General features: G+C 34.5%; 2 protein-coding genes across 2 annotated transcripts; one reads left to right on the top strand and one right to left on the bottom strand.

The window, feature by feature from the left end:
- Window positions 1-160: 160 nt before the first annotated feature.
- On the top strand, window positions 161-4550 carry LOC113492636 (rab-like protein 6). Its single transcript, XM_026870207.1, has 11 exons — window positions 161-439; window positions 515-669; window positions 933-1123; window positions 1311-1457; window positions 1648-1822; window positions 2150-2308; window positions 2550-2689; window positions 2792-2938; window positions 3147-3460; window positions 3571-3611; window positions 3696-4550. Exons 1-11 carry the CDS (start codon window positions 328-330, stop codon window positions 3885-3887), a joined length of 1773 nt encoding a protein of 590 aa, XP_026726008.1. The 5' UTR covers window positions 161-327; the 3' UTR covers window positions 3888-4550.
- Window positions 4551-7462: 2912 nt separating this feature from the next.
- LOC113492632 lies at window positions 7463-20832 on the bottom strand. The gene is made up of 10 exons (XM_026870199.1): window positions 19999-20832; window positions 14343-14547; window positions 13523-13679; window positions 13143-13303; window positions 12382-12548; window positions 11710-11850; window positions 11215-11379; window positions 10429-10654; window positions 9988-10144; window positions 7463-9732 (listed from the first exon to the last, which is right to left on the bottom strand). Exons 1-10 carry the CDS (start codon window positions 20830-20832, stop codon window positions 7818-7820), a joined length of 4128 nt encoding a protein of 1375 aa, XP_026726000.1. The 3' UTR covers window positions 7463-7817.
- Between the last annotated feature and the right edge of the window lie 1491 nt (window positions 20833-22323).

The raw sequence follows: 22323 nt of genomic DNA, 5'->3' as shown, positions 1-22323 counted from the left end.
TTACACGAGTAAAAAAGATTTTATCGTCGACACATGTCAGAAACATTTTCTGTAACCATACAGGTTTTTTGGTTTTTTGTTTAACTTGTGACAAGTGACAACCCTACTTCAATAGTGTTAAATAAAAGTATTATTTTTCTGTGGCCATAATTGTCACAATATTTGTCAATGATTGTCATGTCGTCAAATAATGTTTTATGTTTTTAATGCATTTTTATCACAAATGTTTTTTTTTATAAATGAGAATCACATTTGCTTTTAGAATTGCGTTGTGGTTTGAATGATTGTTTTGTGTTCAAGGTAAGTATTGCAATTTGAATATCAACAATGTTTTCTGCTCTCAAAAAACTTGCAAGAAGTGGAGATGATCGCTGTGCAGCTCCTTTGCCAATGTCTTCGTCTTTACAGAAGAAGTTCTCTAAAGGGGTTCACTTTAACAGTGAGTATTCTGGTCTTTGTTTTCAAATAGAATCAATCTTTCGTTATTGATAGTAACTATCGTTCTCTTTTTTAGTGAAAATACTGATAAAAGGTGATAGGAATGTTGGCAAATCTTGTCTTCTGCAGCGTCTTCAGGGTGGACCATTTATAGAAGATTATGTACCAACAGATCAAATTCAGGTGGCCCCAATACACTGGACTTATAAAAATACTGATTACATAGTAAAGGTAAGTGAAAGTAACACATTTGTATGTGATTTGCATTAATTTGTAGATTGGCATAAATTAACTTGTTGTTATTCTTGTACTTGTAATATATATTTTGTTACTATTTTCTCCAATTGTAATTTTGAAAGAATTCAATAATTATTATGTTAATGTAATTGAAAGCAGTAAATAAATAATGCCTATTAAAAAATTACAATATTTTTCTAAGATTATATTTAATTGTGTAAGATCATTTTTACTAATCAAGTATCTTGTTTATGTAGGTAGAAGTGTGGGAGGTTGTGGATAAAGGTCGCACAAAGAAGAAACCACCTTTAGGCTTGAAATTAGAGAACCAGTCAGCAGCAGCTGCATCTGAAGACGGCTATGAGACCCCTGTGCTTGATGCTACATTCCTTGATGTGTATAAAAATGCTAATGGAGTCATCCTCATGCTTGATATAACAAAACCATGGTAAGTGTTAATAAATCTATTTAAAAAGAAATAAATTATTATTCAGACGCCCTGAGCTACGAGAACAGAGAATTGTGGAAGGATTTGGGGGAGTAGTGGGACGCAGTGGGCTAGATAAAAAAATGTTTTTAAAATATTCTGTAAATACCTTTCAATTCAATTAATAACTATTTTTAACTCTTTACAGGACTTTTGACTATGTGGTAAAGGAATTATCTCAAGTGCCAGCTGATCTTCCAGTTGTTGTGCTGGGGAACCATTGTGACATGCAACACCATAGACAAGTGCATGCCCACCACATTGAACAAGCTCTTCATCATGCTAAGCTAATCAGGTCAGAGAAATAAGTAGAATTATTGTTAAAAGAATCACATGTTCATGTTATATTATTGTTTTTTTAAGTAAAACAGCTCCCACACAAGACTTATCATTGATACACATGTAGGCGTCCCCATTTATAATACTACAATTTATTAATGAAATATAATGCCTTAATATTTTACTTATAATTTTTTTCTTACTAGAACTGCCCCTATACGCTATGCAGAGTCATCAATGAGAAATGGTTTCGGTCTTCGCTTGCTCCACAAATTTTTGAGTGTTCCTTTCTTGAGGCTTCAGAAAACAAGTCTTTTGGAACAATTACAGAGGAACCAAAGAGACATGGAAGAAATTGAGAATGAACTCAATGATTTCCAGGTCAGTTTTATTACAATTGTAATTTTCAAGTTATCATTAGCAAAACTAGTATTGCTGCAAACAATTAAGCACTATAAGCAGGCTTGTTTGAGGCTTGTGGATGTTAAATTAATTTGACTGATTGATCGCAGAGCGTATCATGTTCGCACGAATACAAATACGCACCATTATTTTTGGAAAGCACACCCAAACTCCCCCTCCACACATGTTTCAAATTTTTCAAATTCAAATTTAATCAAACAGATTGATAACTTATTTCATAAGAGATGTATTTATCAGCAACTTATTACTTTTTCTGCCTAATTGTTAGAATAAAAATACTTTCAGAATTCAGAAGAGTCCCAATATAACCTGTTTGTAGATCGCCTTGCAAATAAACGAAGGCAAAGTGCTGGTCAACCGGAGCCTCGTCCCAATAATGATCGTTCGCCGAGTATTGTGCTAGGTGCCGGAAAACCTATTATACCCCCTAGTGTTAATCCACTGGTAAGTTACAATTACACCGACTGACTGTTAGCGAAAGAATCATTTACTTTCGACGAGCGGCCGTATGCAAAGACGACACACAGCAGACGTGTAGTCAAGTGCACTGTAAATATGTACAAAATGTTACTGAACTGAATATCATTGCATATGACTGTAAGTCTTATCCAAATTCAATAAAAGCTTATTATCATAACTTACTATTTTTGTAAACAATTTAATGCATCTATGAATATCATTGTAGTTAGCGCAATCATTAGCTGGCAACGGACTGAAAGCACAAAGTCCAATGATACAGGCTCAATATGTAAGTCCTGAGTTGTTGAAGCCTAAAAATCAAGTCAGTATGGAGATGACGCCACCTCGACTACCTCAACAAGATAGGTATGCAGCCGCCAAAAACAAACTGACTATATTTACCTATAGTCAGATTAAAAATACTTAGCAATTTGGCAAATTTAATTGATTTTCTTGTCTGTGATTTAGTGGGCAGAGTACGCCCTCGGGTGCGAATGTGTCGGCTGCCTCTGGATGTTTAGACGAGTTTTATGCGGGCACATTGGATAGTAGCTTTTTAGAAGATCTGCCACCAATATCCAGTTCCAATCAAGAAGTTTCTTATGATACCGACAGGTAATTAGTTGGTTATTTGTCCAATAAAGTTTCGATAACGTCCACTGCTGCCAAAGAGCAGGCTCACAATTAGCTATGATATATCTTTACAATTTCATACACCTTGTGCCGATTTGATACTGGGAGTTCGAGAGGCACGAAACATTCGCTACATTGCTTGTTGTTTTATCTAACTACTATTTTAAACCAATGAAATTTATATTTTTAGTGACGACGAGAATATCACTAATCCAAAAGTGACTATTGATCAGGAAGACTTAGACTTCGATATAAATAATGCTGTCGAAATTCGATCAGAAATTAAATTGTCAACACCATTCACGTCAAGATCTAGTCAAGACGAAGACAACCTTGAGAAAATGATAAGTCGCGTCACCATGAACGATGAGGTCGATATTGATAACATGGATATTGGAAGTGGACCTATTTTTGAAAACAGCCGCCATCTTGACGTGCAATTGCCGCTGGATAACGACTTCCCGCTTTGGGCCGGTGATACCAGCGCTAGAAGGTCTCCTGAAGGTACGTTTGTCTACGTATTTTCTTTATATACCTATGCGCACATGTAAAAATTACTGAGGCGATTATTCTCGTATATTTCCGAGTTGCTAAATAACTAATATACATTTTAGGTGGTGAAGATCCAGACACAGCTAAGGAACGAAGTGAGAAGGTAATTTAATTTCAATATTTCTCTTATTCAAAATACCGACCTTAATATTCTTCAAGTTTCTAATCATTATTGTTTTTTGAACAGGAGAAAAAACATAAGAAAAAGAAATCGAAAGACAAAGACAGAGGAGATTACAACGAAAAGTCAGAGAGAAAAGAAAAGAAACATAAGCACAAGAAATCCAAAAGTGATAAAAAGACTTCGAACCCGCAACAGGACCTACTGGCTCCCTCATCAACTACAGAGTTCAACTATGAAGAATACGACAGCATTTAACGAATACTTTAATGTTATTTGAACTACATTCCAACATCTGCTTTCTGTGTCTAGATATAAAGGGATGAACGAAATAATATTTGAATTACGGTTGTATGATGAGACGATTGCGGTATTATTATCGAATAGTTTTATGTATGATTACTTGCATTCCTAATTTGTAACTTGCCTTTAAAAGTATTTTCTTTTTCTTATTTGTTTCTTTTATGGAATCTCAAGCTTGAATTAACAGTTTTGTAAAGAAAAACACTGTTTTATAGGGCCCAAGGAGATTGCCACGAATGTGGTTTTTGTATTAAATGCTTTCGGCATTATTTATTTAATTCTTTTATTGTATTAATGTGAGATTTTGTTTCGTCAGACGATGGAAAATGACGCCATGCATCTATGTAAACTTATTATTTTTTATGTGTTTCAATATTATACTATTGATTTTACATTTAATAATTTTATTATTATGTATGTCTATTTAATATTCCGATTTATAATAAAGTGCTTATTCTGACATATCAGTTTAATCGAAGCTTTCTTGTTGTGTCAAAATTTGCAATTGTTATTGTTTATGTGCAATATAACGTATGTGTGTAATCATAAGAATATTTAAATTACCTCGTTACTGCATACATATTTTATCATGTTACTATGCTTGTTGTCTAAATAAAAAAGTTATACCAACATTCAGATTTTTTATTTAAAATATTATTTTCTATAGGAATTAAAACGAAAAGTAATCAAAATGTAAGTAGAACCTCTATCAGTTTAATTCACTTGCAGAGAGTAGTTTCCTTTTTAAGTTTTGACGATGGGATATTTAGATAAAATAGATGGGATAATTGTATTTCAACAAAAGAGTTTAATAAATAGAGTACATTCTATTCAAAATGTAAATGTACAACCACATCGATATTTTATTGGTTAGATTATAAAAATTGGACCACCTGTAAGAAGTCCGCGCAGTAGTGTAACAATATTACAAACAAAAAATCTCTACATAACAGAACTTACAGATATTAGTCAACTTTATTTTATACATACTATAGTACACGATTATTTAACATAATATTTACCTAATATTATATTTATACATTCTATGTATAGAAGATAATAATTTTTCATTTTGTAATAAGTTAATAAAACTATAAAATATTCTCTTCAGTTAAACATTAGGCATTTAATAAGGCTAATGCAGGTATTGGAAACAATATTTGGTGGTTTTAACGGTTTCTTTAAATACAACACGAAGTATGTACCTATGTAGTATTATACATATAATTTATAAAAAAGCACTTTGTACTTGGCTTTAATTTTTAAATAAATATCAAGGTATGTAGTGACATTTAGATTTCAGTTAAAAATCTAATTTGATTATCCATCACTAATAAAATGTATAAAAATATAAAATGATGTTAGAAAGACGAGTACAATAATTCATAAAATGTAAAATAAATACAGCATAGTGAATCTAAAATGGCGGATTTGAATGCAGTAACTTCATTTGCCGTTAGAATATTAGTTTTTGTAGGATTCATGAGATTCTAATTTCAACCGGAGCTATTGAAAAATTTACAACACATTTAAAAAAAACTAAAAGGATTAATACAAATAAAAGTTCTAACCATAATAGATCGACTATCCCCGTTAGACCAAAATATAGAAAAATATTGTAGCTATATTAATATAATGCATTGGATGATCTAAATTAACAGTTATAAAACTGAACATATAAAATGCAACGAAATGTAATGATAAGTATTTACACATTGTTTAGTGCTTCTGAGAATAACAAACAGCATCCTTAATTCATTACAACGACATATCGTCGACACTCAACACAATTTAACAAGAGCCTTTTCAATAGAGACACAGTCATCGTAAACACATTAAAGGACATATCTAATATCATCCCAAATCTTCCTATCAACAATGATCTTTTTCAAAATTGAATTCTCTTATTTCTTTTGAAATACCATACAAATTCAATTAACTAAGAAAAAATTGCCTTAGTTTTCTAAAACGTAATCTTTCTACATAAATTATTTTAAAATTGATACTAACACCATTTTTTATCTTAGTGTAACATCGAAAGTATAATAATACATATTTATTACATCAATATTGCTATTATGAGTTGATTAATATTCGTGAACCAAGTTATTCATTGCGTTACGACATTTGAAGTCAACACACACTTAACAACGTCTAGAAATATTATCTATATATAAATAAGATTCATATTAAATGTATGTAAGTCAATGAATTAATGATGCTGACGTCCAACAGTTCATAAATTCTTCTATAACAAATTAGCTGCACTAACTTATTTAAGTTATCACCACTACAACATAAACACAGATTGAATTAGAAGTTACTTGTTGCGACTAATTGTAACGTACGATGCTACCAAAAAACGCTGTCCGATATTGGACAAATAGAAGACGTTGACAGTTATAATACACGGCGTCTGCTGGTAAGAGGATATATCTCAGATCATTTGCAACTAAAAACCCTATAAATTTAACAACCATTCTTTAATAATTTGTATTTTTTCAATATATTTTCTAAAAACAATTCACATAACACACAAATTACATTGAATTGGTTAGTATTTACTTAGTTTCGGTCAATTGGTTGCAATTGATCTTCCCTTCATAACGTTAGACTACGTTAGGCCAGTATACGTAAACAATTCTGTATTTGATTGACTAATTCATAAATAGTTCATATACGACACGTGAGTTTTCGAAGATCAAACAAAAACTCGTTACAAGCGATTGTGAAACGTTATGATATAAAAGAATTACGTTTTATGGTAACATCGTTAGTTTTCAACACGTTATATAATAATATATGTTTATGATAAAAACGCATCCTTTCCGTATTATGTAGTATCAAACATCAGTATGTAAATGACAATGGGATAAAACTCGTAACGTTTTAACATTTTGTAGAATCATTTATGATATATAATGACATGTAACTAGACATACATTCACAGTAATGTGGAACACTTAACATGATCAAACAGTCAGGCATTAACCTTATTTACTTGAGTTATGAACATAAGTATATAATTCATGATAAATCGTAGTAAGTAGTGAAGTGTTTCAACAGGTGTTGTTATTCATAAATTCTGTATCAGTAATTTAGGCAATGACACATGTGTATAATCAGTATTATGCAAATGCTGACACTTCATTTTTTACTACCGTTTTTTTTTATATCTATATTTGTGGCCTATTCTAAAGCATGTCAACAATATAACTTCACTTCATTCATTGTTAACACAACAATTTCTAAAATATCTAACAACGCAAATAAATAAATATATAGTTCAGGTTTCGGCAATTTCAAAATTAAAACCATTGTTATTACTATTGATTTAAATTTACAGATAATATAAAACGGAATGTTTTTATGCGATCGCAATGTTTAACAGAATGCATGGTACCGAACATCCGATTAAAATAAAATGAAAAAAAGGTATTATTTTACTGAATGAAAGTAAAGCAATTAATTTAACAAAAAAATAATATAAAGTTGGATAGAAATAAATAAATTTTGGCCTCAGTGAAATATATATTTTGGCATTCAAATAAACTCATTTTAAACCTAACTCATGAGTATAATAAACAAACAATATTTAACTCGATGGATGAATTTCACTATCCTTAATAATTATAATTTTCTTATATCTTATAGCATTTCATAAACTATTGGCTGCAAAATAACATTAATGCACTCCTAGCTTCATTACTCTTAGAATCTACCTAGATAATCTTATTTACAATGTCTATAATATAATTGTTCAATCATTATTAAATACAACATCACCCTATATCCCTCCGAAGAGAGTATCTTTATATAATATTTCTGTCCATAACAACATTCAGTTTCATTCGAGATTTACAAAACCTAAGGCGGGCGAGAACGTCAGTCTACGCGGGAAGTTTCTGTAAAACCGTCATCCAAATAACTTTGCAACGAATGGGACTGATGCGTTAAATGGGAACTCAAATCGAAACTGTTCTGATCGCCAAACGTGTTGTGCACATGCTGCTCACGGAATTGTCCAAATGTCCACGGATCACTTAAATCGTCATTAGATCTTTGAACACTACTGTCGAACGCGGGCAGACCGGGCCACGTTTGTGGCGAGGGTGTGTTGAGCATCGTAGGAATGTTGTCGACTCGTGGTGGCATCGGAGCTGGCTCCGTGTTGAACGATGAAGTTCCCCACACCAATGATTCGATACTCGCCGCTGTAGCGCTGTTAATCTGATTAAACCTATCTATTCCCCAAGAAGTAGGAATTTCAGGTTGTGGTGCACTATTGTGCATCATTTCAGGAGCTTTATTTACAGTTCTGCCATATATGTCTTGCTGTCTTCCACCCAATGAGGGTCTTGTCGTTGAACCTCTGTCTGGGCTAGGCAGATGGCAATCTGAACGCACCATGGGGCTGTAGTTGCCGACACCAGGGCTTTTCTTGTTACTATAAGACACATCTACACTAGGCCTGGGTGAATACGGGCTATGGTGCATTCGATCTTGCCTTGACATAGGACTGTATTGCCCAGGAGTTTTATTAGGATTATTTCTAAGACTGTCTGTGCTTTTCATGCCAACTCCAGCATCCGGGCTTGCATGCGTGGATGGATGTGGTGAGAATGGTGGATGGTGTTTGGGCATGGGGCTGTAGCTACCCGTATTCCAAGCATTGGATTTTTGTAATTCTGGCTTCACTATTTGACTTGTATCTGGACTCGGTTGTGCCGAGTAGGGACTAGGCTGCGAGGAGTAAGGACTTGGTTGTGTTGAATATGGACTAGGTTGCGTCGAATAAGGGCTAGGTTGAGCGGGGCTCGGCTGAGCCGAATACGGGCTTCTTTGAGACGAGAATTGGCTATCTTGGCGGGGCATAGGACTATAATTACCATAATTCCAACTGTTAGGGTTTTTGATGTTGTCTTGTTTGATACTATGTGTTTCAGGACTAGGTTTATTATCATGTGAAGTTGTCGGACTACATTGTTCTATAACTTTTCCATGTTTTAATTTAGTATGACTCTCTAACCTACTTAAAGGACTGGCTTCAGACTTATGCGTTGGGGTAGTTTTAAATTGTCCTAGATTCCACGAGTTACTTTTTTGACTTTGATTTAGTAACTCTGATTGGACCTCTGGACTGTTTTGTACTTGACTATCCGGCTTGGCGACTGGACTAAAGTGGGGACTACCAAGATCTTTGATAGGGTCTGATCTGGGTGTGGAAGAGGAATCGGGCCTTGATTGTGTAGCAGGGCTTAATAGTAACTTTGGAGTGGTGTCCCTGGTCGACCTTTTACCCTCGGGTACTGTTACCATGGTTTCCATTCCTTCTTTACCAGTTTTCGGCTCATGCGTTTTACTGTCTGGCGAGGACCTGACTGGCGTTCGTTTAGCAGATTGTTTGTCAGGCACACTTGAAGAAGACTCAGAGAAGCTTTTCGGTTCTTGAAACACAGATGGTGAAGTATCTTTAGTGGATGTCGTTTCTGATTTGGTGTCAGATTTGTCAGGCGTATCTGGTTCTTGTTTCACGGTCACTGATTTAGAATCCGCAGTGGATTTTTTCGATCCCTTTTTCGACTTTTCATTTTCCTCCTTCTCACTTTCTTTGGCTTTTACCTTTTCTGGATCAAAACTATCTTTGAGGGCTTGGAGTTCCTTGCCCGTGTATAGGCGTTTCATACCTCTGGGCAGAGCCCGACATGAGCTAAGGTTTATAGATTCAATACACTTACATTTTAGAAGAACTTTCCTTACTGGTTCTAAGGACACTGACGAGCCACATAGGTTGAGTATTCTGAAATTAAAAAAATATATTATATACTATACTACTATACATTAAAAATATAAAGCTAATTAGAAAACAGGGTATACAATTAAAAACCCCGAAAATGTAATCGAAATCATCCAAATCAGCTCACTCGTTTAGGAGCTTCGGTGCTACAGACAGACACACAGAGCAAAGTCAAAGTTATAACACCCCCCTTTTTTACGTTGGGGTTAAAAGTACCTAATTAAGATGATGATATTTGGTTGTAGACATAAGACTTACTTTAGCTTGCTGTCTGAAGAGTCAGCGAGTGCGGAAACAGCATCATCCAGCACTCTAGCAGCAGAGGCCCAAGAGAGATCAAGTTCTATCAGACTATGCGACCACTTTTCACATATCAGCTCTAGGCAAGCACTGCGCTGACGTGTCACGTTACACCCTAAACAAAAAAATAATAACGTTAGTTTATTATAAACTGACCCAGACCGAAATTATGCATCACTATTAATTAAATACAAAATAAAGGTAAAAACTGGTTTAATTACTAAAAATATAATTACTTTGAACCAAAAGAAAATAACCACAGTCAAAATCTCTAATCACATAAGAGTAATGACATAATTTAAAATTCGATTGACACATAAAGGTCTAGCTAAAAAAATGATAATTCACAAATCGGGTCTTTATGTTTAGTTAGTGATATAATAGTTAAAGTGTCGGTACCGCCGAGGAAGAGATGCTGCAGGTCCCAGGCGGGCACGCGCACGAGCCCCGAGTCGCTGACGCGCTGCAGGCCGCGCAGGTCCAGCAGGCGCAGCCGCGTGGCGCCGCGCACCAGCCGCGCCAGCGCCTCGTCGCCCAGCCGGTACTCGTACACGCCCACGCGCTCCGTCGCCGCCTCGCCCGCTATCGACAGCTCCTCCAGCTGCGACCAGCCCTGGCACTCCATCTGATGCGACATACACTCTTACAACCCGCACACTCCGCTCAATAATCTGCTAGAGGTTAATTTGCAAGTTGCTAAATAACAACCCAGGCCCGTACACAAACGTGTATGAAGGTTTGCAACGCATTGCCATACACCCAACAAAAACGCGGATGACGTAGCGCTGCAGTTCAGGTTTAGTCAGTAAGGAGTCTGACACTAGCCATTTCCTCCCCCGAGAGAGTGGGTCCAAGAGTTCTGCCGCCTTAACAAAAAAAAAGGCCCGTACACAAATACACGACAATAGGACTGACAAGTCGACGTCACTTTAAAAGTCGAAAAAGAATTTAATACCCATAGATTACTAGTTTTATATTCTAACAAGATCTAGCTCAATCTAGTATTCTTAAATCTTAACTCTCTGCACTCTTTGTTACTGATATTAGATTACAAAACATTTCCATTAAGTGATAGCTTATTCTCATTTTGACTCTCAGTTTACGCAATGCCACTATTAGTAACCGAATCCTGGGTCTTAAGACAAATCGCATATTTTATTAGAGATAAGAAATTAGCTATCGTACCTGCTGCGAGGTAGTCGCATTAGCGAGAACCAGTTGTGAGTTAGCGGCTCTGAAGACGCGCATCTTAGGGCAGCCCTTCTGCAGCGCCTCGAGCGGGACAGTGGCGGGGTGCGAGGCCGCCAGGGTGCCCGATATATCTAGGACTTCCAAGTTGCCACAGTAAGTCTGGAAAATAAATAATTTCAATCATTTTTAACACATCACATAACACAACTTTTTCTAGATTCAACTTCTACACAGCGCCGTCTAGTGAATACGGCAAAAACTGTTTTGTGGAAGTAATGTGCATATAACAAACCACTTAGACACTGTTTTCTGTCTATGATTCAGAATCTATCTTGCTTAATTTGAATACAAACTTACGCATATTTATTTACTTTGTAGCTATGGAAACTGGTCATTTGCAGGGGCAAGAGAACAATCAAGTAGAATCGTCGATCCGAAAAAAAGAATTCTGAATAAGAACGTTTAGTACAAAAATATTTGAATACAAACCGCTATTGACTGAAGTATCTGCGGCATAGCTATAAATTTGTTGTTAGCGAGCGTCAGATGAGTGAGCCGAGCCCCGAAGTTCTCCGTGATGCGAGACATAGAAGCAGCTGATAGACATGTACTCGAACCACCAGTTTCAGACTGTAACAATCAAATAAATAAATTTAATAGAATCAGAAGACAAAATGCTTTCTTCTAAATCTGTTTGGCAGGTGCTACATCCTGCATTCTTGCTGTACAATAAGAAGAAGAAGATTTATACACAAAGACACAGAGAAGCAAACAAAATCCAGAAACTTTAGAGTTTTGTAGGCAAGAAAAAAACAATAAAGGAAGTGTAAAAAGTCGTCGAACAATATCGACATACTTCTAAGATCAATTGATGCATTTATGGCTTTATTTTTAATTTTATCATATTAGGAATTCGTACCCACAGTCCAACAGTCACACCCTTTTTTACCCGGTGAAAAACTCCTGGACTTTCTCCGCCCTGGGGAAGGCGGAGAGGTGTGCCGAACTCCTACCGGCGTTAATCACCGGAGTGCTTAACCCTTCCCTTGTACCTGAGATCACGGCAACGCGATGCAAACTACCGCGATCCCAGGCAAGTCATACCACTAGCCTAACTTAACATACAAGACGATAATGATTCAAAGTTCAAGTAGTGCCTACCGTTAAAGACAAGTCAATTCTCTCCAGCTTCGGCAAGGCCTGCATGAGGTCGAAGAGTTGTTCGGAAGTGATGCGGCTCCAGCCGGCCACGCTCAGCTCCACGAGCTGCGGGCAGTAGTCCGCCACGCACGCCAGCACCCATGATACGTTACTTACTTTCCATTGAGCTAGAAAGTTAAGGATAATCGTGAAAATGTATTGTGGATTTATGTGTATGTCAAATCAATAGACTGATGTTTATTTTTAAATTATCACGGCAAAAGAAAAGTGATTTAATGTATTGCTGTATGGTATGAAAATCATGACGTATTGTATGTAAGTGGCATAGGCAATTTTTCGTTTAAAAAGGTATTTCGATATTCGGAGTATCTAGAGTTAATACGGATGACGACTGGTTATAAAAAGCAAAAATAAATTTAGTTCCTCAGTTACATAATTGAAAAATATTGCGGGACAAATGAAGAAGATCGTATCCATTATTATACAAAAAAAGGGCAATACTACAAAAATTGTCGTCACCTCAATTATCTGCTTGTAAGACATTCTTTGTCATAATAGTTATGCAACTTCCCGCCTAATTTATAACAACTGTCACTGATAAATCGATTAAATTAAGATTAGATTGATTAAAAATACGTAAATTTAATAATAACGCAATTAAAATCATTTGCATGCTTATTCGCGTAAACAAAATCAAATGCTAGTATTGCGAAAAGTGTTTTAGAGTTAAAATAATATTATACAAATAAGTGTCTACTTACCAATATTTAAAATTTGACACTGTGCCAACCGGTTTTCCAGGAGCCACACGAGTTTGTAATCCGTTTTACATTTCTCACTTGTATATTGTGCAAGGTCTACATTCTTCCACAACTCTGGCCTACAACTTACACTGTGCCATAACCTACACACTCTACCAATTCTGCAAAAAAGTATACAAAGCAGGTTAGTATTACTGGTACATGGTCTTTTGCAATTGTTCTCACATCGTGAAAACAACTTTAATGCACTTACGTAAGGTTGAATTTGCGAAAAACTCTGTTCGAACCTACCGAAGTTATAACTTTGTGCTCTATGTATCCTAGGATTTTATACATCAATGATATTTCATACATTTAGAAACTAAGTTAAAGATAGTTACCTGATCACAGACGGCAACGAGCCCTGAGAGGCCACCACATATTCAAAAATCTTTAATAGAATCTCTTTAGGCATTATTCGTCCCCAGGGACTTTGTGGTCCAGTCTCTTTACTTTCAGCTCCACTAATTCTAGTTCTGTCAGTCTTTTCACTTTTCTCTGCAAATATACAAATAAAAACAAATTTTAAAAGGAAATATAAGAATACTGTCAAAGTTTAAGGTCAGGAGGTATCTTGTAATATCATCATAAATGATCTAACTTGAGTGTTGTTTGCTTGAAAATACAATGAAAAATATTTTTACAGGATGTTTACTAAAATATTTTTAGAGTGAAATATGTAAGCCTACAATGGGAGCATTACGCATAAAGTCGCCGTCTTTAGAGCAAATAAGATGCATGTTAATTTGCGTTAGACTTATACACTACAATTCAAACGCTAATGTCATCAAAACTGAATTATGTATGTGACTTTAATATACAAGCGACGTTATCTTCTTATCTCAGGTTTTATCAAACACAAACATGCAACAGGCAGCTGTCGTAGGCTGAAAGCGTAAAACTACTGGATCATTTAGGGGGTGTAATAAGATCTATTTGGTTGGTTATTGGCGCTGACAGGACCTGTCCTGTCCTGACCTGTAAAAATTCCTGCAACACCTGGTGTTGCAGGAATTTTTAGTCTAGTACAGCATCGAATTGTTCTGCAGATTAAACATTTCCGAAAAAGTTACTTTCTAGTTAAAATAATTTCCACTTATCCGTAACCGTAAAGACTTCTTTCAAGACATGTATTTTACGTACAAATATTTTATAACTTACTTTTAGAACTGTTAGATTTCTTAGGCTTAGGCGTTTTGGACCGCGAGTGGCGTGGCTTCGGCCCAGCAAGGTTCCTGACCGTTGCCGTTTCGCCACGCGACGGGTCGTACTCCTCGCCAGAACTCACGCTTGCGGGCGATGCCGCACGCTTCTTCTTGGACTTCCGCAGCCCAATATCGGAAACCGAAGTCGGTGTTGGTGTAACCTGTAATATTAAATAATATACATTATATTAAATGTCTTATTGTTTTTCTCTAGATTGTGAATCTCTACTAAATGATAACATCATTATGAGCATCGATCACCGCGCATTTTAACGATTCTCTTTGATTGTAATCCATCCCTCGCGTTTTAAAGATCGGTTTTGTTTAGGAAAAAGTAAGAAAGTACATATAACTTTAAAAAAGTCACATTGGTACTTGCCTGTATAGGGTCAATTGCAAACAAATCCGTTCAGTAAACCACAATGCCACCACGACAATCAAAGGGTTACAGAAGGAATTGGAAACCAATGAACAAGAGGCTGTTGTTATACGTACAAAAATATGATATTTATTTATTTTATTTATTTATTTATTTATTTATTCTTAGGAAAGCTTACAGACTAATGACAATTATAATAACTCACTATATTTCTATTTTGCTAACAACAAGCTTCCGCCAATAAGATACCTATTAGCTAAATAAAATTATCGATTGTCCCCTAAAAAGGTATAACAAGAGTTTCAGTCCCCGAAATAACTTTGGCAACCTTTAGCAATCTGACACAACGGCCGCCTTCTGTCCTTCAGTCACGATTGATTTTCAGAACCTCAAGGATATTAACAAGGTTCAATAGCTATTTGTTTGTTCTACGATATTCGCACACTTCTCGGCAAAACTATTAAAAATATCATGTACTTTTTAAACTGGCTGTTTCCAAAGGTTTTTTGTAGGATCTTAATGTTGTTGATATGTAAAATTGTAAGCATCGGAATGTATAATACCACTTTTTTAGAACGATTTCGTCGTCCGAATAACATAAATCGATTACGGCTACGTACTGTAAATAAATATTTAAGACTTCGTATCCGAAGAGGATTTATTCAAAACTGGGAATCGTAGGTCAGTTGATGTTAAGAAAACATTCGTAAAATCGTACAATATTTATCGTTCAACAATATTATATAATATAAAGTATTGTTTTAACAACAAAATCATACAGCCGACTTCCAATAAAAAAATAGTGAGCCAATATCAATGGTTTTTTTGGATAAAATTCCAGCTTTATCGTTCAGTTCAGAACCTCTTCCTTTTTTAAATCGTATGAAAATACCTAGATAGCTACTGCGTAAACATAATTAGATATAACTTCCCTACAAGTCAATCTACTGCATAAACAGCTGATATTTTCTACTGCGTAGACAATTTTCTGTTGGTATTCGAACAAGCATTTCTATCAAATTGTCTGTCAAATCTACGATTTCGTATGCATAACCGTTGCTTTAACAAGCGATTTACCGTTAAGGCTAAATCGTGGGATACAGCCTAATCCTTTCTACTTAATATGTGTTCGTAATTTTGTTTTAATGAAACATTTTCATTCTACTTCTAAACGTGTCCATATAATTATTTCGTATTTTGTCGAATAGTAATACGCACGTAAATTGACGTCCCGGTTAGCTTCATTCAAATCCTTATTTTACTGATAAGAATTTAATTTACTTTTCCTTGTTTATTATTCAGAATTAAATATTTTTATCCACTTACGCAGAAACGTAATACAACACCGTATTTGGTAACAACAAATTGTAATAAATATTGTAATTCGTGAAAATTTGTTACAATACTTAAGTAGGTATACAAAAAGTATTCTGTTGAGTACTTAATTGTTTATTATACGTTTGGCTTCCACAGTTCTCAACAGTTATTGCTTCAATGACATTCACGATCTAAGAATTAAGAGATATTAAATGCATATCAGTGGCTTATCATTTTGTACCAGTTGTAAACGGCCATCAAGGTAAACTTGTGTGCCTAATTTACAAAAGAAATATTGCTTTGAAAATATATAAAATCTTTGCTTTCTACGTAATACACGTGACTGAAAATTGCCTAGGTATTGTTGCTCATAGATCCGAATTTAATAGTGGCTATACAAGCAAATTAACCCGCCCATTTACCATTGAAGTTAGCTACAAGGCTATTTTAACGAGGCGACGCCGACCGTCTGACTAAATCGTCGATAGACTTTCACACGTGAGAGTAGAAGAGTATTATAATGATGTAACGACTTATCCCACTACTCGGCCAACCAATAGTAGAGCGGATAGGCTTTTTATTAAATAGGTACTCTTAATTTCGATTTATTATTTGGCAACCAATTGACGACCGTTAAACGTTTTCTTATACGTTAATAGAGTTTGGATGAAGCAATGTTTTCATTTGTTTGGAAGCGCAATATTTTTTTATTACTAAAAAAAATATCAGTGATGAAAAACGAAGAATATTAAGAGCTCATAATCAAATAAAACAGACTTTACCTAGAAATTAATGAAAGAAAACCTTTAACAGGTCTAGATTTTGTTTAGCCTGTGACCTTATTATTGATTTTACCACGGATCTCATACTAGGTACTAATTCTAACATCCTCGGTACGTGGGTGTATAATTGTAGTCTCGAACGAACTTTAGATACATTACGAATACTGGCCAGAAGACATCCATCTTAGTACCGTATTCAATCTCTTAAAAATTTAAAAAGCAATTCGATTTACCAACTCAACATCGGTCACCGCGTAGCCGCGGAACCTTTTTAACCTTTAAATAAATGAGGGTGTTACCTCATTTTGAATGTACATTTATACGTTGACGTTCATGAACGTGTGACGTTGACGGGCTACGTCATCTAGGTGATCTTAAAGTCTACACTAATGTTGTTGTTTGTTTGTAAAAGGTCATCTATAAAACTGCTGAGTTAATCAAGACTATCCGAGTTATGTGAATTGGAATCTCTTGTTTTGTTGTCTTTATGTTTTATCACTTGATTTGAAGTCACAGGCAGCATCGTTAAGTCTAATAAGAATCACTAATAACATGAAATCAAAGTAATGAAGTAATTTTCTGTTATTGGGGTGAAGACATACGTCATAAATATGGTTCCATTTACTTAAAATGCGCTAAAACTTGCTAAAACGAGGAAAATAAAACGTAATTCGTTTTTGGATGTTCACTAGTCATTTACTACACAGATGGATAGTACCCTGTTGTACACAAAACAAATGCTATTTTTTCCCTAAAAACCTAGCCCCAATTATTGAAATAAGTATAATTTTATTTTTAATTGCTATTATTTTTTACCAGAGTTTTCATATATTATTTTGATAATAACTAAATACTATTTGTTAGTTGCTTAAAAGGTAAACAATCTTGATGTGGATTTGGTCCAAATTTAGTTTAAATATAAAATATGTCTAAAAACAATAATAAAAAGAATATCAAATATCCCAATGAAATAAATCAGATGTTTAATTATTAATAGTTTAAGATTTAGATTCTCTATTATCAGAATGTTTAGCTTTCTTTAAGTACTTACTTCAAATTGACACATTTATAATTATTGAACCAAATATTATTTTGAAATGTAAACCTTACTTTTTTATCCTATGTTTAAAGAAAAAAACAAAACAAAAGCAAAAAAATGGTTTCTGATTTGTTGCTATTAAATTATTTATATTATTCCTTGCAAGTACTATTCCTTAAATTGTGTTATAGAAGTTAGAAACTAATTGAAATAGAGGAACCCTTCTTCCTCTATTTCAATTAGTTTCTAACTTCTATTAGTACCAAAAAAAATGGTACTTCATACTAATTATAGTATTAATTTAAGTTAGTGGTATGTCTATGAAAAAACATTGCTATCTCATGGTAAAGTTGTCCAAGTAATTACCCCATTAAAGTAAAGAAACAAAAGTATGTGCAGATGTTTGTTATGAACTCAACAAATTGATTTAGTATCCAACAAAAATACCATGAAACAAATGAGGGATATATTTTATGATATAAACATAGTATCTGTCTTAACTGTATTTTCTTAATCTATACTTCTATACTTATAATATATAAAGCTGAAGAGTTTGTTTGTTTGAACGCGCTAATCTCAGGAACTACTGGTCCAAATTGAAAAATTATTTTGTGTTGAATAGACAATTCATCGAGGAAGGCTTTAGGCTATAAACCATCACGATGCGACTAATAGGAGCGAAGATAGAATGGAAAATGTGAAAAAAGCAGGGCAGGTATAAATCATAACTTATATCTTCTACCCACAGGGACGAAGTTGCGGGCAACAGCTAGTTCATTATAAATGAAAATACTAAGTATATGATCAAGATATTATGCCCAAAAGTGGGTGCCCACTAAAAACTTAAGCTCATAATATTTGAAGATTTTTATAGGAATGCTAACATTTTCAATTCCACCTCCAAACAAGAGAGAAAGTTTGTGCCTTAAATGTCAATGATTATGATATAATAACATAGCAATTTAACTTAGCTGCTGAATAGTATGTACTTTAAAAATTACAGTAAATATATCAAAATTTTTGCTATAAGTTATATTTCTAAAAAAATAATGGCAATCACACGTACCTAAGTAAGTTTATCATTTTGTTAAGTGTATTTGATGCTGTATTATTATGTAAAACATTTATAAGAGAAAGTAGAATGATGAAAAGTTAAATTGCTAGTATTTTGTAAGTATGACACTTTTACTTCTTTATTACTATATTAAGTTAGACTTGGGCCAATTCCCACAATGCCTTGTTTTAACTGGTTTTGATGTGTGAAAATTATACATGACAAATCAATATTGTTGATAAGATTAAATAATTGTATATATGTCTTTTAAATATATAGTACTGATATATTTGTATATATGTCTTTGAAATATATAGTACTCATTAACAATTTCATGAAAAGCTTCATTAATGACTATATGGGTATAAGAATTAAGAAAATTAGTTAAAAGAAATTGTAAAAAGCTATTATTTTCTTCTATATGTTGAAACATCGATTGCAGTGTTGTTGTATTATCTTCAGTATAATAAACAAACACACAAACACGTTTCAAAAGTCCATAATAATAAAGAATACTGTTTCCAAAACACATTATAATAACTGCCTAAAACCAGTTCCTCTGTTAATTATATTTTACATGTGTGGAAAGTAGTAACTGATTTACATTTTGTTACTCTTTCATTGAATACAATGTGAAAAACCTTTTACTGAATAGACATCAACAATTAAAAAGTATCTCTTCTTGTAGTAATGACAAATTTTATAGTTGTCTCATCTTGACTGTTAAGGCAATAATTAATGGATATTTTCCTTTAGGCCTTGTTTTTATAGAACCATATTGATTATAGGGAATAAGGAAGTGATAGCTTATCCTCCATACAGATGTTTATGTATCGACAGTTGAGAACTAGCTACCATTTTGTGTTAAAATACTTCAAAACCTAAACATTCCCTTTAAAGATGCTGTTTATATTATTGTTTCAGTTCATAGATTATAAGTAAGATGAATATTGTTGATAGGCTGTTTTGTTTTTAAGTATCATCCAAATTAAAGTCAATTGCCAGGCAACCTGAAATAAAGAGTATAAAAGTAGTACTTACTGTTTCATGAACACTTGTCCTCCTAATCTTTATCTTTATAGAGTTAGTACCCATTATCTGGCTGCGATATGTGGTTGTACACTCAGACTTCTTTGATTTCTTTTTACTACGTGAACTGCGAATGTCCAACATTGAACGCGGTTTACCACTACATGGTATAATAGCATGTGTCCTTTGCTCTTTAGAGTCCCTTTTACTCTTTTTTGTTGATAATTGACTAAGTTCATGACTGTATGGTTTACCACTTTGTCGTGGTATATTAGTTAACGGTAACTTTGTGTTGAGCTTGAGCTGTTCATCATCAGAACTTTCACTGTCTTCAGCCTCATCCTCTTCTTCGGCTTCCTCCTCCTCATCCTCTTCCACATCCTCATTATCTTCATCTTCATCCTGGCACTCACTACTACTCACTAAATTCAAGTTTTTACCACCTTTCACTTGTGACACAACACTATTTTTTGAATGTTTTCTATATGATGAATCTTTTGATGAGTCTTTTCTCCTTTTACTCTCTGGAGGAAGACAACCATTCACGGTTGAAGATTTGGAGCTCTGCCGGGAGTGGTGCTTGTGTTTCCTGTGGCGCGGGCGCGTAGGGCACGGTAGTGCTCCATTCGCCACTTGCCGTTTCTGGATGGCGATTTCATCTATGCTCTGTTCGAAATCAGTCTCTAGCTTGACGCAGGAGACTGACTCGACGTCTTCCGCGTCAGACTCCGCACTAGAAGAGCCTGGCGCCAGCTTAGACAGTCGAACCTCTGGAAAGAGGTCCTTGCGGACGGTGAGCCTTGCGGCCTCGTAACCGCCGTTCACGGGACTTGATCGATCAGACATACCGCCCGCCTCCCGCCGCCCTCGCGTACCACTTCTACAAACCACTCACCTGTCTGCGAGGTAAACAATCAGTTTGACACATCACATTTTCACTTTTGTGACCAAGCAATTCACCGATCGTTATGCGATGGCATGAATAGGTCAATGATTGTCGATAATCGATGTACTAAACATTATAATTACTTCAGTTTACACTTCTTGTGAGTCCCAAACATCTTTTTTTCTTCACATATTCGCATTTTAGGTCATCCATGTTCATGTAACGTTGCGATTGCGAAAAACAAAGTACAGATCATTTTCGCGGACACTTGCACTTGAATATTTGGTGATGACACATAAAATATACGATATTTGAAAGTATGGACATAATACACACGAATTTTTAATTATTTTTGTCCACTATGAGTTGATGAAAACTGTTGACCTTGTTTAGAAGCTTATTATGTTTCAAATATTAATCAACAGATGCAGACATTGTCACAAAAAAGTTGTACTTGTTTGAACGCAGTAACCTTGGATTGACGTTTTCTTTGTAACGCAAAGTGTTAATGCCCAATACAAATCCTTTGCTCTCAAGCAAATCACTATTAACACATTTTTAGTTCAATTAGTGATTTTTAGAAGCTTTCTAATACAGTGTACAAATTAATAGAAAAAACGGATCTCCGTATTGTTTTAAAAACGTTCATGTTGTTACCTCCTTACAAGCATAATAGCAAACGTCAAATGGCGGTGTTTTCTATTTCGTTTACCAAGTATTATCGCTGTGAAATCAGAGATGGCAGCACTTGTAAAATTTACTGAAATTCAATACCTACACAAAGATTTTGTGTGATGGGCTTTCTGCTTTGCTTCTCTTTCACTCATCAAATGTTAGTACGATATGCTTCTGGAAATAAGTTACATTATTTTATAACAAAATGTTGTTATTTGGTAACATTGTTTAAGATTCATTGAAAACTTGGAAATGTTAAAGTGTGAGCGATTTGTGACGACGTGTGTGTTGTATGTATTGTGTGTGACGTTCATCAATAGTGATAATGATAACCTACACGGTCTTTCTGTAGCAGCAGAGTACATAACGAGTGAGTCATATTTATATTTATTACATTTGCTGTATATACATATCGATGATCTCATACATAAAATTGTAATACTGGCTTGTACACTTCATTGCTATGCTTATTATGTTTTGCCAACATCGATGTGCCATTGCCTGTTCGTCGTAGGTAATAGCAAATAATTTAGAAATATTATCCATGTAAGGCAATATTTATTATATGGAGTCGAAAATAGAGTTGCTAAAAATCATGATTTTAATAACCAAAATCGTTAGTGTACTTAAATTAATAACAACGCTATTGTAGGTAATTTATAATTTATCTTAATGTGTATGTACCTATGTGTGAAGGCATTGTAAAAGGTTTTAGTGTTTACCGTTATTGCAATTAAATTAAAAGTAGGTACCTATTTCGTAAGTGGTTAATGACA

Source organism: Trichoplusia ni, chromosome 4 (assembly GCF_003590095.1).
Source record: "Trichoplusia ni isolate ovarian cell line Hi5 chromosome 4, tn1, whole genome shotgun sequence".
NCBI classification, from domain to species: domain Eukaryota; kingdom Metazoa; phylum Arthropoda; class Insecta; order Lepidoptera; family Noctuidae; genus Trichoplusia; species Trichoplusia ni.
The sequence above is the reverse complement of the archived record's forward strand: the minus strand, read 5'-3'. Positions and strand labels throughout refer to the sequence as shown.

What these genes read in the sequence shown, in the direction of transcription:
- LOC113492636 (XM_026870207.1), top strand. Translation starts at nt 328, where the DNA reads ATGTTTTCTGCTCTCAAAAAACTTGCAAGAAGTGGAGATGATCGCTGT. An exon ending in CATCATGCTAAGCTAATCAG is followed by an intron (nt 1,458 to 1,647) that starts GTCAGAGAAATA and finishes TTTTCTTACTAG; the next exon opens with AACTGCCCCTATACGCTATG. An exon ending in ATGAACTCAATGATTTCCAG is followed by an intron (nt 1,823 to 2,149) that starts GTCAGTTTTATT and finishes AAATACTTTCAG; the next exon opens with AATTCAGAAGAGTCCCAATA.
- LOC113492632 (XM_026870199.1), bottom strand. Translation starts at nt 20,832, where the DNA reads ATGTCTGATCGATCAAGTCCCGTGAACGGCGGTTACGAGGCCGCAAGG. An exon ending in GTGTCAAATTTTAAATATTG is followed by an intron (nt 12,549 to 13,142) that starts GTAAGTAGACAC and finishes TTAACTTTCTAG; the next exon opens with CTCAATGGAAAGTAAGTAAC. An exon ending in AGATACTTCAGTCAATAGCG is followed by an intron (nt 11,380 to 11,709) that starts GTTTGTATTCAA and finishes TTTATTTTCCAG; the next exon opens with ACTTACTGTGGCAACTTGGA.